The following is a 14364-nucleotide window of genomic DNA, read 5'->3' as shown; positions in this document are numbered from 1 at the left end:
CATACCGGAACCATAAAAAATAGCATTCTTATATAAATTAAAACATCTATTTCCAAACTTTAAATCAAATCCAGAAACATCAAGTCTTGAAAGAGAAATCATATTCCTAGAAACTGAAGGTACATAAAGAGTTTGTAATAGATCAAGGTGACGTCCAGTCTCCATGATCAAACGATAAGTCCTTATACCTTCAATTGGAGTCTTCATACGATTTCCCATGAACAAGAAATCCTTATTTGAATTTGTAGTTTGGATCGTAGGGAATCCCTGCAACGTAATAGATACATGAGCAGTTGCACCAGAATCAAGCCATCAAGTATTATTTAGGAACTTCTACTAAATTTGATTCGAAACATATAAAATCACTAATTGTACCTTTCTTTTCGAACCAAGTTTTACGTTTCAGGCAATCATTCTGATAGTGTCCTTCCTTGTTACAGAAACGACACGTATCTGCCTTATGTTCCTTCTTAGCATCCTGTGGAGCTTTAGCAGGTGCTTTCTTCTTCTTGAACTTGTTGGCCTTTACTTTAAGTCCTTTACCAGCTCCTTGACCCATGAGGTTAATTGAATAACTCCCCTGTTTCTTAAGTCTTGACTCCCCCTGAGTAAGCATACTGGACAATTCACTAACATTCCACTTATCCTTAATAGTGTTATAGTTAATTTGAAAAGGTCCATACTCAGGAGGCAACGAGTTCAAAATAAACTGAATCAAGAAGGAGTCATCTATTTTCATCCCCAAGGTCTGAAGTCTTGCTGCAATGTTAGTCATTTCGATGATATGATTTTGCATACTACGCGAGCCATCAGGCTTCATGATCATGAGTTCAGTCATTATGTACCAGCGAGAGGCTTATCTGCAGAACGAAAATGTTCTTCCACAAACTTCAGGTATTCCCTGGCACTTTTTATCTGTGGAATAGTACTCTTAATGTTGTTGGCAATAGTCATTCGCATAAACATAAGGCTCAGCCTGTTAGAGCGTTCCCATGCTTTAGGGAAAGACTTCTCATCCGCACTGCTCGAATCAGTAATAGCAGGCTTATCATTTAGCGAGCCAAGTCGAGATCCATCACACCTAAGTGAAATTAGACTTGTTCATGCCATTTAGAAAAGTTCATTCCATTGAACATAGTAACAGATGAAGCATGCGAATGAAGAGGAATAGCTACAAAATAGATAATACATGCTCACAAATCAATATGGATTTAGTAAAACAATTAAAGCATATCTCAATTCTCCTTTGGGTAAATCTACAATACACTATCATAATTTAAATGCCATTTAGCCTTTAATAGGTAATTAAATATTTTTAACCAAAGATACATAATATTTTTGGACAAACAATATATATTTGACTAAAAATATTAATCTACCTCATCATATTCACTATTCATAGAGTAATTGATCCACCTTTGGGTAAATCCCTATTTTCTAGCAATAGTGAAAGTCAGTTTATCCATTTATTTTCAATAATAGGCATTTTATTAATTTATGGGTAAACTACACTTTATGTATGCATAATTACATAGATATACTAGTTTGGCCACTTTAGCAACTAACAAATTATATAAATATATATAAATGCATATATAAAATAAATATCATAAGATTTTATGCATGTGAATACTTTAAACAATCCAGTTTGATCATTTTGGTGACTAACAAATTATACGTAACTTAAACACATACATTGGTTATTGCACAATATAATACAAGGCGTAAATAACATATTATGCGGAATAAAAGTGTAAAACAACTTCATCAATAGGACTTTATTAGCTTAACAGTCCAAGCACTTTATTATTTTACGACAACATGAGTAAAGAGTAAGCTAAGATCTTAAAGTATAATTGGATAAAATTCAGCTTTCAAAGAACCATAAGAATTCAAACTGAAAATTCACGTAATGAATTTCAATGCCTTAAAAAACTATGCACGGTAATAGGATTTGAATTAATTTGTCCCAACAGATATTCATCCCCAGAAGAAATATTACTTCATCCACTTGGAGTCCTTATTAGCCAATCATCAATAAATTAATATCAATTTACAGTTAACTTTATACGAACCTTTATGAACCAACCGCCACGATCTTAAGATATGGAAAAATTCACTTGTTTGCTTCTTCCTCTTACTTTATTGTTTATCACTAAATTTGTTTTCACAACAGAATAATCCAACAAGAATACTAAAAAGTATATAGGCCATAATTTCGAAAATTGACCGCAGTGATTAATTTCCGATACAACGCATTCATAAGGTTTATTTTCTTTATGAAGATTATCAGTTCTCAGTTCCAGGCTCTGATATCACATATAAACATAAACTTTAATTCATATCAAGATCTTGAGCATGATAATCTTACATATAATCGATACAGAAAATATACCCAAAGCGGAAGTCATTATCATGAAGCGGAAGCGTTTATTGGAATTGGTTTCTCGCCCCTTGCCCTAGATTTCATTACTGCCGCCTTTAGTGATGAAAAAGAAGAATAAAATTGGTGGAAACCCTAATAGGTGGGGAGAGGACCAATTTATAGAGATTCTCATTTAATCTGGTACGTCTATCAAGTAACCGATCCAACGGACAAGATTTGTCTTTCATTAAATATTAATTATGGGCTTTATTATATTGGGTCATAAACATAATAAGAAAAATCTAACATGTAGCGTACGGGTTAGCTTGCACACACCTCGATTAAATTCACGAGATACATGTTATCTCCCACCAGTATGAACTTTTCAACCACCATTTTGACAAGTTATAAATGAATTTTCAGTGGGAATATCCCGCAATAAAGTTCCAATCAAGGGGTGAATTTCAATTTAAATTGACACATTTTCAAGAACGGAAAAGGGTCAAATATGTCCCTATACTATTGAAAAAGGTCTAATATTGCCCTCCGCTATACTATCAGTCCAAATATATCCCTAACATCATACTATCGGTCCAAATATATCCCTGACATCATAAAAGTGGTACAAACCTACCCTTCCTCCGTTAACTGCCTCCCTATGACAACATTTCATTGCTACCTCACCATTATACTCCCATTTTCATCCCTTCCCCACAACCTTTCTTTCCCTTTCATTTGAAGAAAATCACAGATCATAGATATACAAACAAACTATATCAAAAGAAATGCTAACAGCTAAAGATAATATGAAACAACGTGAACCGAGAAAATTCTGATTTTGCTATTCAAAATTCATGCTTATACGAACGAAAATACATTTTGTTTTATATAAAAAACTAAGCAAAGATACATGCAAACTAGTTTAAGGTTTCAAAATCGACCATGGTGAGAAAGAAAAACAACATAGACACGAGAGTTGATTTTTTTTGTTTCTTTCTCTTCAACCACATTTCTGAAAGGCTACCATTTTTTCTCTCTTTACGTTTTATGTTAAAATAAAAGTGCTACTAAATTTTCCCTAAATAGGTCATACAAATTCAGCGGCAACACAAGGAAATTCAAAATAAAACACAAAATTGTAAGATCAAGTGAAATGTACGTACAATTCCAGGATCGGTCGGAGAAGCAACAGGTATTTTGAAAAGCAAGAGGAAGTAGAGGCAGTGAAGTCTTCAAAATAATGATACAACTTTAAAGTAATTGAAGTTGGTAGCTGCAAACAGGGTGAAATGGTGAGGTAGCAATAAAATGTGTTCATAGGGGAGGCAGTTAACGGAGGAGGGGTAGGTGTGTACAACTTTCATGATGTCAGGGATACAATTGGACCGATAGTATGACGTTAGAGGTATATTTGGACGGATAGTATAACGGAGGGTAATATTAGACCTTTTTCAATAGTATAAGGACATATTTGACCCTTTTCCGTTTCAAGAATCCTTGGTTCAGCAGATCAAGAAAGCAATACAAGTGGAAGTACCACATATCAACTTACAAACATAATTTATGCCATAAACCAGACACAAACATTACTATCTGGATGCAGAACAACTCTATTTCTTTATGGTTTCTTATTTTCCTATTCCCTTTTCCAGAACAAGCTTTCTACTAAAACTCTGCAATTGCCTTAAAACAGAATGAGCACATTAACAATATTCAATGAACTTCTTCCTCCTTGTTTGTATGAATAACACAGTCAGATCTCGGGTACGAAATGCAAGTCAACAAATAACCCTTCTCCATTTGATCGTCGTCGAGGAATGCACCTTCGGATTGGTCTACTGATCCCGAAACCAACTGTCCTGCACAAGTACAACAAGAACCAGCCCTGCACGAGTACGGCAGCTCCAAACCAGCATCCTCTGCTGCATCAAGGATGTATTGATCGTCGGACACTTCAATTTCGTTCTCGGTACCATCAGGGCCTATTAGTTTCACCTTGTATGCTGCCATTGCGGATACTTTGAAGGACAACGAAGACTTTAAGCCAAATGCTTTGGAAATATTCTTTACAGAACCTAAAGAGCATTGAGGTTTTGTAAAGGCGGAGGATCTTATCGATGGTGCAACTTTGAGCAAGGAAGACGAAGAGATGCTTATACTCGACATATTACACCTGGGAGACACACAACTTGATCAATTTAGCTAACTCGCGCTAAAAAGCATGACCAGATGAAATATATTTCCAGCAAATAAAGAAAGACACTGTCTTGTATTGTATGCAAGCAAAGAAAGCCAAAATAATGGACTCTAAACTCCTGTTTTCCTAAGCGAGTAGCGATCCAATTGAAAGAGAAGCCAAACCATGAAGCTGCAATTTAATTTCAGTATTACTATTGATTAATGCGTTTAGTCATGATCACAGAATTTGAATGTCATTAGATCCAGCTAGTTCATCGAGACATTAACCAATTAAACAAACTGAATTTGCACTACTATATCCTCAAATGGTTAGCGATATCCCATTACAAGACCAGTCAAATGTGCTATCAGATGTTTGAAACTGCACACTCTCTATGAAAAAGTGTATCAGTATCGTATATAATTAAGTGCATAGACAGAAGAAACTAGTCTTCAGTTAACAGAAATACAGAAGTTATTCTTATGCTGCATCTTATTCTAATTTCAAGATTCATAAACTTCCAATCAAGACCTAAGTTTTCAGAAAGGGATTTTCATTCCATTAAATCCACCTTTTGCTTTCTTTGGAAGTACTTAGATTGATATGTTCAACTAAATTTGCTCTATCACTCACAGTGACACACACATACATGAAATGGTCCCCTTAGTCTGTCACAAATATGCCAATTGATCTGGACACTGATTGTGTAAGAAATTACAAAATTATTATACCAAGACAACAAAGTCGCAAATGTGTGTTACATACTCACCAAACTTATGCTACAAAAAGGGATAAGCTTAAAGGTAATAAAGTATATTTTTCTACGTACAGAACAGAAATACTACTTAGAATTATTCATGCAAAGGTGGACTCTGGCTCCTAACTTATCAGTCCACACACTTGACAAAAAGCTAAAAAGTTTTGTCAAACTTTCCCAACTGACCACAAATGCCACAACTCGGTACAAACACTTCTGTATTTCTCTACGGCAAATTAACAACCAAAGAATAAGAGGACAACAAAGAAAGATAAGACAACACAAAGAAGAACAATCACAATCCATACATGTTCAAAGAACAAAACTTTGCTAGTAGGACTTTCAATTGAATGACGACTATTCTACTAATTACAACAAATGATCCAATTTTCAAATGAATTTAACTTCTTTGCACCAACAATGTAAAGTTTTTTCACACTATCAAGTTAAGGCTGTTGTAACAAGTAAAAATATGCTGCTAATACAAAACTTATTTATATTGTTGGTGTATATAAGTTGAATGTATATTGTTGGTGTATGTAAGTTAAATCTACTGTTTCTTACTTTATTTTAACTGTTCTTTGAACCGAGGGTCTATCGAAAATAACCTCTCTACCTTCACAAGGTAGGGGTAAGGTGTGCGTACACATTACCTTCCCCAGACCCCACCTGTGGCATTGGGTTGTTGTTGTTGGTGGTATATATAAGCTAAATTAAGAGTTTAATTTCTGCGCATTGATAGTAAACTTTTTTAACACAACCAGGTTAAAAATACTTACAAAATCACGCAACTGTTTTACAATAAGCCTAATTTGATAATCTAGAAAATAAACGAATCTGTCACTTGTCAGAGGTTTCAATAGTTCAAACTCACAGCCAGTTAACAAGAACTTAAAAGATCAATCTATTACCAGATCAAACAACGTTACATTAAATTGATTCATTCAACAACATAGTAATTTCATTCTCTGGAGAAACAAATAACTTCAAATCCAGTAATCAAGAAACAGTATAAAGAAGGGAACGAACTTACTGAAGCAGAAGAATCTGAAGTTGGAGAAAATGAGCATACACAATACCAAATCAAAGAAATAGCTGTACAGTGTACCCCAAATAATTCCCTTTGAGGTTGGTGCTTTATATACGCGACTTTTGAAGTGAGCAAAGAAACAGATGAAAATAATTCCCTTTGAGGTTGGTGCTTTATATATGCGACTGTTGAAGTGAGCAAAGAAACAGATTAAAAAACAAATAAGGGTACGTGCCCTTGACTTTACTTGTCCTTTCGACCCTTGATAAGGACGTTGATAAGAGTAACCCCGAAAGCTAGCTCGTGACATTAGAGCGTGAACAATATAAATGGGGGCCCAATATTGGTAACAATAAATTGGGATGGGCCTGGCTCTGATCTCACGATAAAAATGGACTTTGGGCCTAACTCAATCCCAAAAGCTAGCCTGTGAGTGAGGATTGCCCAAGGCCATATAAGAAGACCAAGATACCCATAACCTACCAATGTGGGACACAACTCAACAGACGTAATTTGTTATTTACTACCCTTTAATCAGTAGCAATTCTCACACCTTAGATTTGAATCTACAGTACTCTTATAGGGATTAAAATTTTAAATTTATTTTTATTTTGTTTACACGGTATAATTTTCCAATCATTTATGTGTGATATGGGTCGGCCAGCTGAGGCGATCTAGTGGTATAGTTATAGGTTTATCTGAGCCGATAACTTTTAGCCTCGAGCTAAACATAATATATATCTATTGAAAATGTTGAATTTGGAACCCACAATTCAAATAAGTGATCGATCCAATGGTTTAAATCTAAATCATTACTCCCTCTTGTGAAAATAAATGATTATTTTACTTTGGTACATCCATTAAGGAAATACAAACTTCTAGAGAGAAAATATGTATTCACTAAATTAACCTTAATTAATTGTTACCTTGACATATTGAAATATGTAAATAATAGTAAATTTTGAAAAAATAAAATTAATTCTTTCTTGATTATGTAAATGGATATCTATTTTAGAACAAAAATAAAAAAGTAAAATGATCACTTGTTATAGACCGGAGGGAGTAACGCATAGATTAAACTCATGAATCCGCCACTACCTATAAACTAAGTTGCCTTTGCATTTTCTTTTTTGTAGGTGGTGGGGATCAAGCAATAATTCATTGAAAATCAAATGTAGTAACCAACCAACTACTATTCAGTTTTTTAAATATAATTTTGTATGTTTTTAATATAAAAATTTGTAATTTATTGTAGTACTTGTATACTAACTTTTGAAATAAAAATTCTTAAACTTAAGTAAATTTTAATTTTGTTATACCTTTTATGATGGTGAAAGCATTACTAAAATATTAAGATATTAAAGAAGCACAAATCATTTTGGGCAGATCAGGGGACGTAACTATACTATAATAATGTGGAATATATAATATAATAATAATGTAATTAATAAGAGGTGGAAGGAGCCAAGTTGGTAACTCTATGTTGAAGAGAGTCAACTTGTAGTGATACATTGTATGCAGACAGAGAGTGGAGGCAGACGTGGAATATGATACAATGATAGTTTCCAGACTCTTCATTGTCTTATTCATCAAAGCATCACGAATGTTCTTTATCTTTCTTTATAAAGAAACAATTTGATTAATACCAAAAATACATAATATTGTCCTATTTCCTACACCCTTCCAGATACAATTATTAAAGGTCAAATTATACCATTTGGCCACAGATTTTGGCTCAAGGATTCGAAATAACATTTGATGATTATTTTAATAGGTGTTTGCTTATAAAATTGACCTCTTTTTTCAGTTTCAAACTTGAAATATATGATCAACAGTAGCGGAGCCACATTCAGAGGGGTGTCAATCGACACTTATTCGTCGGAAAATTACATTGTATTGCTATATAAATTTTTCTGTTTTATATATATTTATTATATGTAGACTCCCCTAAATTTTTTAATGCATCTATTTTTTATATTTTGACATCTTTTGGTGAAGACTCTAACTCCGCCACTGATGATCAGAAGTTTGAAAAACAAATTTTAAGAGCTTTTTGTGAACCCCTTTTCAACTTCTAACTTCAAATACTACTTTTCTTCTAATCTCAACCAAGTAATGTCTCATTTGTTTCTCCGTGACTTTTGGAATACTAAGTACAAACTGGAGTGGTTTTTTGCTATAAAAAATAGTTTTGTTGTAAAACAATAAAAGAAAAGAAAAGCATTGCCGAGAAAAGTAGAGAGAAATAATTCTTATTGATTTGGGATCATTTACAATGGAATAGAACACTTTATTTATAGGGAAAGAGTGACTTAGCCACCAAGTAATAATCCCTAGAATCTCTCTAAATATAGACATTCACCATAAATAAAATTCTATTCATAACACTCCCCCTTGAATGTCTATTCAATAGATAATGTGTCTCGTTAAAACCTTAACTAAAATAAAATCCACTGGGAAAAAATTCTAGAGAAGGAAAAAGAGTACATATATCTAACAAAACGCCTTTTGGTTGCCTCGTTAAAAACCTTGCAAGGAAAACTCAGTGGGACAAAACCTTGTAAGGAAAAAAGAGTACAACACATATTAACTTCTCCTGATGAGAGCATCAATTTACATCTTTAAGCATTTGCATTCCAATCTTGTGCACCATCTTCAAAAGATCTTTGGTAGAGATTTGATAAACAAATCAGCCATATTAACTTGAACGAATTTGTTTCACCTTGAAATCATCATCATTAATAGATGTACTGTCTTCATATGATCTTGTTGGAATCGTCAGTTCAATATCTTCACATAGAGGTCAAAACTCTTGCTATCATATTATCATGCTTATAATTATAGCAAGATACATTTGTGCACAAATTGCACTGAGGAAGTGGTACTTCAAGATCAAGAATTGCATATGCTTCAAGCAACTTAAATCCTTCATGGATTGTCATATAAGTTAAGTCATATAATAGACTTTAGATACATATCAAGTTTTCATGTCATGCTAGACATATAAGATATCGAAAACTGATTGCACATACCATTGACTTTATACTTTCAAGTGTTTGAACTACATGTTCAAAACTATATGTCTTTCATATGAAACAAATTCTATTTGAATTGTGTCTCTTTCATTTGGCCAATATTTTTGTGTCTGTATTAGACAGACTTAAAATCCTCATCTATACTTAGCGCTATGATAGATGTCGTTGACAAACATTTTATATCGGTTCCAACCTCCTCATTTTCATATAGACATAACATAGAGATCTCTCCATTCATATATTCAGGTACCTGAATTTTTCTTGAGATTTTATGAAGTGTTATATCATGTGATCTTCTAGATCACTTGTCTCCTTTATTATGATCATTTGTTCATCTTCTTTATCAAGAAGTTTATTTGAAACTGATTTGTCTATACACTTTAAACATACCATAGACTTTGTCCTTCTAGGACTTAATAGGAGCATTTGCAATGAGAATATAGTTACTTTCTTTGGGTCAGCAAATGCGTCTGGTATGTTTTGCAATATATTGCAAATGAATTATCTTTTTATGAACTTCAAGTTCATATTATCATATTCGAGGATCTAGATGTATAAATGATAATTCATTCCACGTAACGTTTTCTCAATTGTTTAGCATGTCTCCCCCTCATGTTAGAAAAACTAACTTTCTTCCTCATTTTGGGACCCCATCTTTGTGCATTGTGGTGTTAATTAAAATATACACCGCACATTAATAATAACAAGATGAAATTATTTGGTTTTTGACCCTGAACCACTTGTGAGGGGAGAATGTAATATACTTTCGTATAGAACGTATATCAAACTAATATAGATAACTTTGTTCTCATAAGCAATAATTTAGTTATTAAGTGAAGGCACTCAATAAATCATTTTACTAAACCAACTATGATGTAAACCAACTTATCAAGATGAGCTTCTTGAATAGAAAATCTGGAAATTATGCTCGAAATTAAATTATTGAGCAAGTTACCTCGCAAAACACCATGTTGCGAGTTAATAATAATTGCACATGTAACCATCTCATATATGCATCTTATATGTTATACATGGCAGGTGAATGGGCCCATATTCACCTTTGATATTTCCAACATTCATGGGATTCAATCCCAATTTTAGTTGGTCAATTAATTAACGAGAACAAGCAATATAAGAGAATTCGTAAAGAACTTTCTAGTTCTTTAATATTTACCCATGTGAATTCTCTATTATTTTTGCACATCATTCTTAAATTGATATCGCTAAACCAATTATGTCAACTGAATAAATTATCAATATTGATAAACTTCAGATTTACACTATGACGTGTGCAATTATCTATAAACTTCAAGTTTATTATGATATGGGTTTTTATATCAATAAACTTCTACTTTATTGTGACATTCTTTTATTTGTGTAGTACAAATTGAAGAATAAAGCGGGTAGCTTTTCACATACATATTACCCCGCTATAAGTTATAGTAATAGAAGATATTAAATCTTTCCTTTATTTATAGTCTCAATATAATTAACCGATTTCGCGTATACTTTGTGTCACGGCCCCAAATACCGGTCGTGATGGCGCCTATCACAATACTAGGCAAGTTAACCAATCAACTAACCACGACCCATTTTTTCCTTTAGTAATAAACCATTTTCCTACACAAGTTTTAGATACCGAATTCATTATAAGCGTTAAGGTAACAAAAGATATGCGGAAAGTCAAAATAACAATAAACTACACAGCCCCAACAAATCTGGTGTCACGAGTCTAGAACCTCTAATACAAGTCTGAATACCTAATACATCAAAAGTCTAGGAAATGCGGAAGGATAATAAGATAAGAGGGAGAGAACAGGGTTGCGGACGCCATGCAACTACCTCTAAGTCTCCGTCAAATACTGAAAACAGCTGAAAGCCCTCACTCGGCCGCTCGGGCACCTGGATTTGCATACAAGGTGCAAGGAGTAACGTCAGTACGCCAACTTAGTAAGTAACTAGAGTAAATAAGAACTGAAAGCAGTGACGAGCAGTTCAAAATACATAACTGGATAATCAACAGAATATCAGGTCATCTTTACAGTTTAAAAAAATCAGTTTTCGTTATAAAATCACATTTCCAGTTTAAACATTTGGAATCGATACTTAACGGTATATCAAACAGAGGCTTATTTAAAAGAAGAGTGACATAAGTGAAAACATCATAACAAGGCCTCTCGGGCAAGAAATCACTCAGAATATGGCCCCTCGGGTAGCCTTTCAATCACTCGTGACTCGACTCTCATCATACAGTTCTCACTCTCAGCACTCGGCTCTTTAGTATCTCATAATAATAGAAATCATAGTAACCGCTGCGGCGTGTAGCCCGATCCGTAATTTATAGTCGACTACGCTCACTGGGGTTTACAGACTCTGGAGGGGCTCCTACAGCCCAAGCGTCATATCGCTGCGGCGTGCAGCCCGATCCAATATATATATCGCTATGGCATGCAGCCCGATCCAGTGTATATATCGTTGCGGCGTGCAGCCCGATCCATATAAGTATCATTGTGGCATGCAGCCCGATCCAACATATATATATAAATATCCTCACAGTTAGGTTCTCAATCTCTCTCAATATTTAACCTCACAGCCTTTCAGGCACCATAATAGAAATTAGGGAACTCAGCCCAAACAGTCCTTACAATTAGGAGTAGAGTAATAAAACCAGTATTGATCATTTAAACGGGTAAAACAAGACCGAGGATATGTTTCTAGCAATTAAAGTGAGGAAAAACAGTCAAAATGCCTCTAAGGGTTTCTACAGGTCAGCACAAGGCCCCAAACATGGCATACAGCCCATAATACAGCATAAGTATCCAAAATATGGAATAACATAATATTTCTAAATCGAATACGCGGCTTAATAGTCATTATAGGACGTACCAAATCACAATCCCTACCGGTGCACGCCCACACACTCGTCACCTAGCATGTGCGTCATCCCATTTATCAAAACAAGTCAAATACCAGAGTTTTATACCTTAAGTTCTAGATTTACAATGGTTACTTATCTTAAACCGGTGAAAATACTACTCTGTGGCGCCTTTGCCCCTCGAATCAGCCTCCACGCGCGTCGAATCTATCCAAAATCAGAACTAGGATGTCAAAATATGCCAAGGGAATGAATCCCAAGCAAAAACAATCAATAAATGGCACAAATCCCGAAATTACCAAAATCCGACCCCCGGGCCCACGTCTCAAAATTCAGAAATTTTTACATCAACAGATTCCTCGTCTCCCCACGAGTCTATGCATATTAAGAACACAAAAATCGGAGTCCAAATGACCCCTCAGATCCCCAATTAAAGGCCTTTTAAACTCAAGCCCTAATCCTTCATTTTTAGCCCTTAATCTCCACTAAAACCATGATTAAATAGTGGAAAATGATCTTAACCCAAGTAATTAAACTTAGGGAACTTACCCAACCGATATCCTTTGATTCCTCTCGAGATCCTATGCCTTAGCCTCTTTCCCGTCTTCAAAAATAGAGTTTTTTGCAAAAATTTGCGAAGAAAGCAATATATACCTTCTGTCCAGGGATTTTCGCATTTGCGACCATCCCACCGCTTCCGTGGTATCCCATTTGCGGTACCGCATTTGCGGTTACTACTCCGCTTCTGCACAAATCACTAAAATCGGCCACATCCGCATCTGCGGTCATTCTTCCGCATTTGCGGTTCCGTAGATGCGGCCCCATAACCGCATTTGTGGATTCCTGACTCTCCCCTCCAAAACTGCTTTTGCGGCTTCCCTCTCGCATTTGCGGCGCCGCACTTGCGGTCCCCAAATCGCAGGTGCGAAAACACCAGAAGCAGCAAGATTTCTAAAATTTCACAAGTCGCAAACCTTCCCGTCACCCATCCGAAATCATCCCGAGGCCACCGGGACCTCAACCAAAAGTACCAACATATCCTAATACCATGTTCAAACTTGTTCCAATCATCAAAACACTTCAAACAACATCAAATCACCAAAAACACATCGGATTCAAGCCAAACTTTCTAAAATCTTCCAAATTACGCTTTCGATCAAAAACCCAACCAAATCCTTTCCGAACTCGATCCGACCAACCCGATACCGTATAACACGGATAAACAAAGCATAACGAAGCAGAAATAGGGAAAACGGAGCAGTAACTCATGAGACGACTGTCCGTATCGTCACATCCTCCCCAACTTAAACAAACATTCGTCCTCGAACGAGTCAAGAAACATACCTGAAGCCTCAAACAGGTGAGGATATCTGCTCTGCATCTCCCGCTTGGTCTCCTAGGTAGCCTCCTCCATGGGCCGACCTCTCCACTACACTTTGACTGAAGTTATATCCTTTGACTTCAACTTTCGAACCTGCTGACCCAAAATAGCTACTGGCTCTACATCATAAGTCAAATCATCATCCAACTGAACTGTGCTGAAATCCAAAACATGAGATAGATCCTCAATATACTTCCGGAGCATAGAAACATGAAATACCGGATGCACACTCGACAAGTTGGGTGGCAAAGCAAGCTCATAAGCCACCTCTCCAATCCTCCAAAGCACCTCAAAAGGCCCAATGAACCGCGGACTCAATTTCTCTTTCTTTTCAAATCTTATAACACCCTTCATGGGTGAAACCTTCAACAGAACCTTCTCGCCAACCATGTAGGACACATCTCGAACCTTTCTATCAGCACAACTCTTTTGCCTCGACTGCACTGTACGAAGCCTCTCATGAATCACCTTCTCCAAAGCATCCTGCACCAAATTAGTCCCCAATAGCCTAGCCTCACCAGGCTCAAACCAACCAACTGGAGATCTACACTGCCTTCTATACAAAGCCTCATATGGAGCCATCTGAATACTCGACTGGTAGCTTTTGTTATAGGCAAACTCTGCAAGCGGTAGAAACTGATCCCATGACCTTCCGAAATCAATGACACAAGCACGCAACATGTCCTCCAATATCTAAATAGTGTGATCGGACTGCCCGTCCGTCTGAGGATGAAAAGTTGTG

General features: G+C 35.6%; 1 protein-coding gene across 1 annotated transcript; it reads right to left on the bottom strand.

The window, feature by feature from the left end:
• Positions 1-3812: 3812 nt before the first annotated feature.
• Positions 3813-6473, bottom strand: LOC107818034 (ferredoxin, root R-B2). Its single transcript, XM_016643945.2, has 2 exons — positions 6335-6473; positions 3813-4538 (listed from the first exon to the last, which is right to left on the bottom strand). Exon 2 carries the CDS (start codon positions 4529-4531, stop codon positions 4079-4081), a length of 453 nt encoding a protein of 150 aa, XP_016499431.1. The 5' UTR covers positions 4532-4538; positions 6335-6473; the 3' UTR covers positions 3813-4078.
• Positions 6474-14364: the final 7891 nt, after the last annotated feature.

This window comes from Nicotiana tabacum, chromosome 11 (assembly GCF_000715075.1).
Source record: "Nicotiana tabacum cultivar K326 chromosome 11, ASM71507v2, whole genome shotgun sequence".
In the NCBI taxonomy this organism is placed as follows: Eukaryota; Viridiplantae; Streptophyta; class Magnoliopsida; order Solanales; family Solanaceae; genus Nicotiana; species Nicotiana tabacum.
This window is presented reverse-complemented; position numbering and strand designations above follow the sequence as displayed.

Coding starts and splice junctions, on each gene's coding strand:
- LOC107818034 (XM_016643945.2), bottom strand. CDS start 4,531: ATGTCGAGTATAAGCATCTCTTCGTCTTCCTTGCTCAAAGTTGCACCA.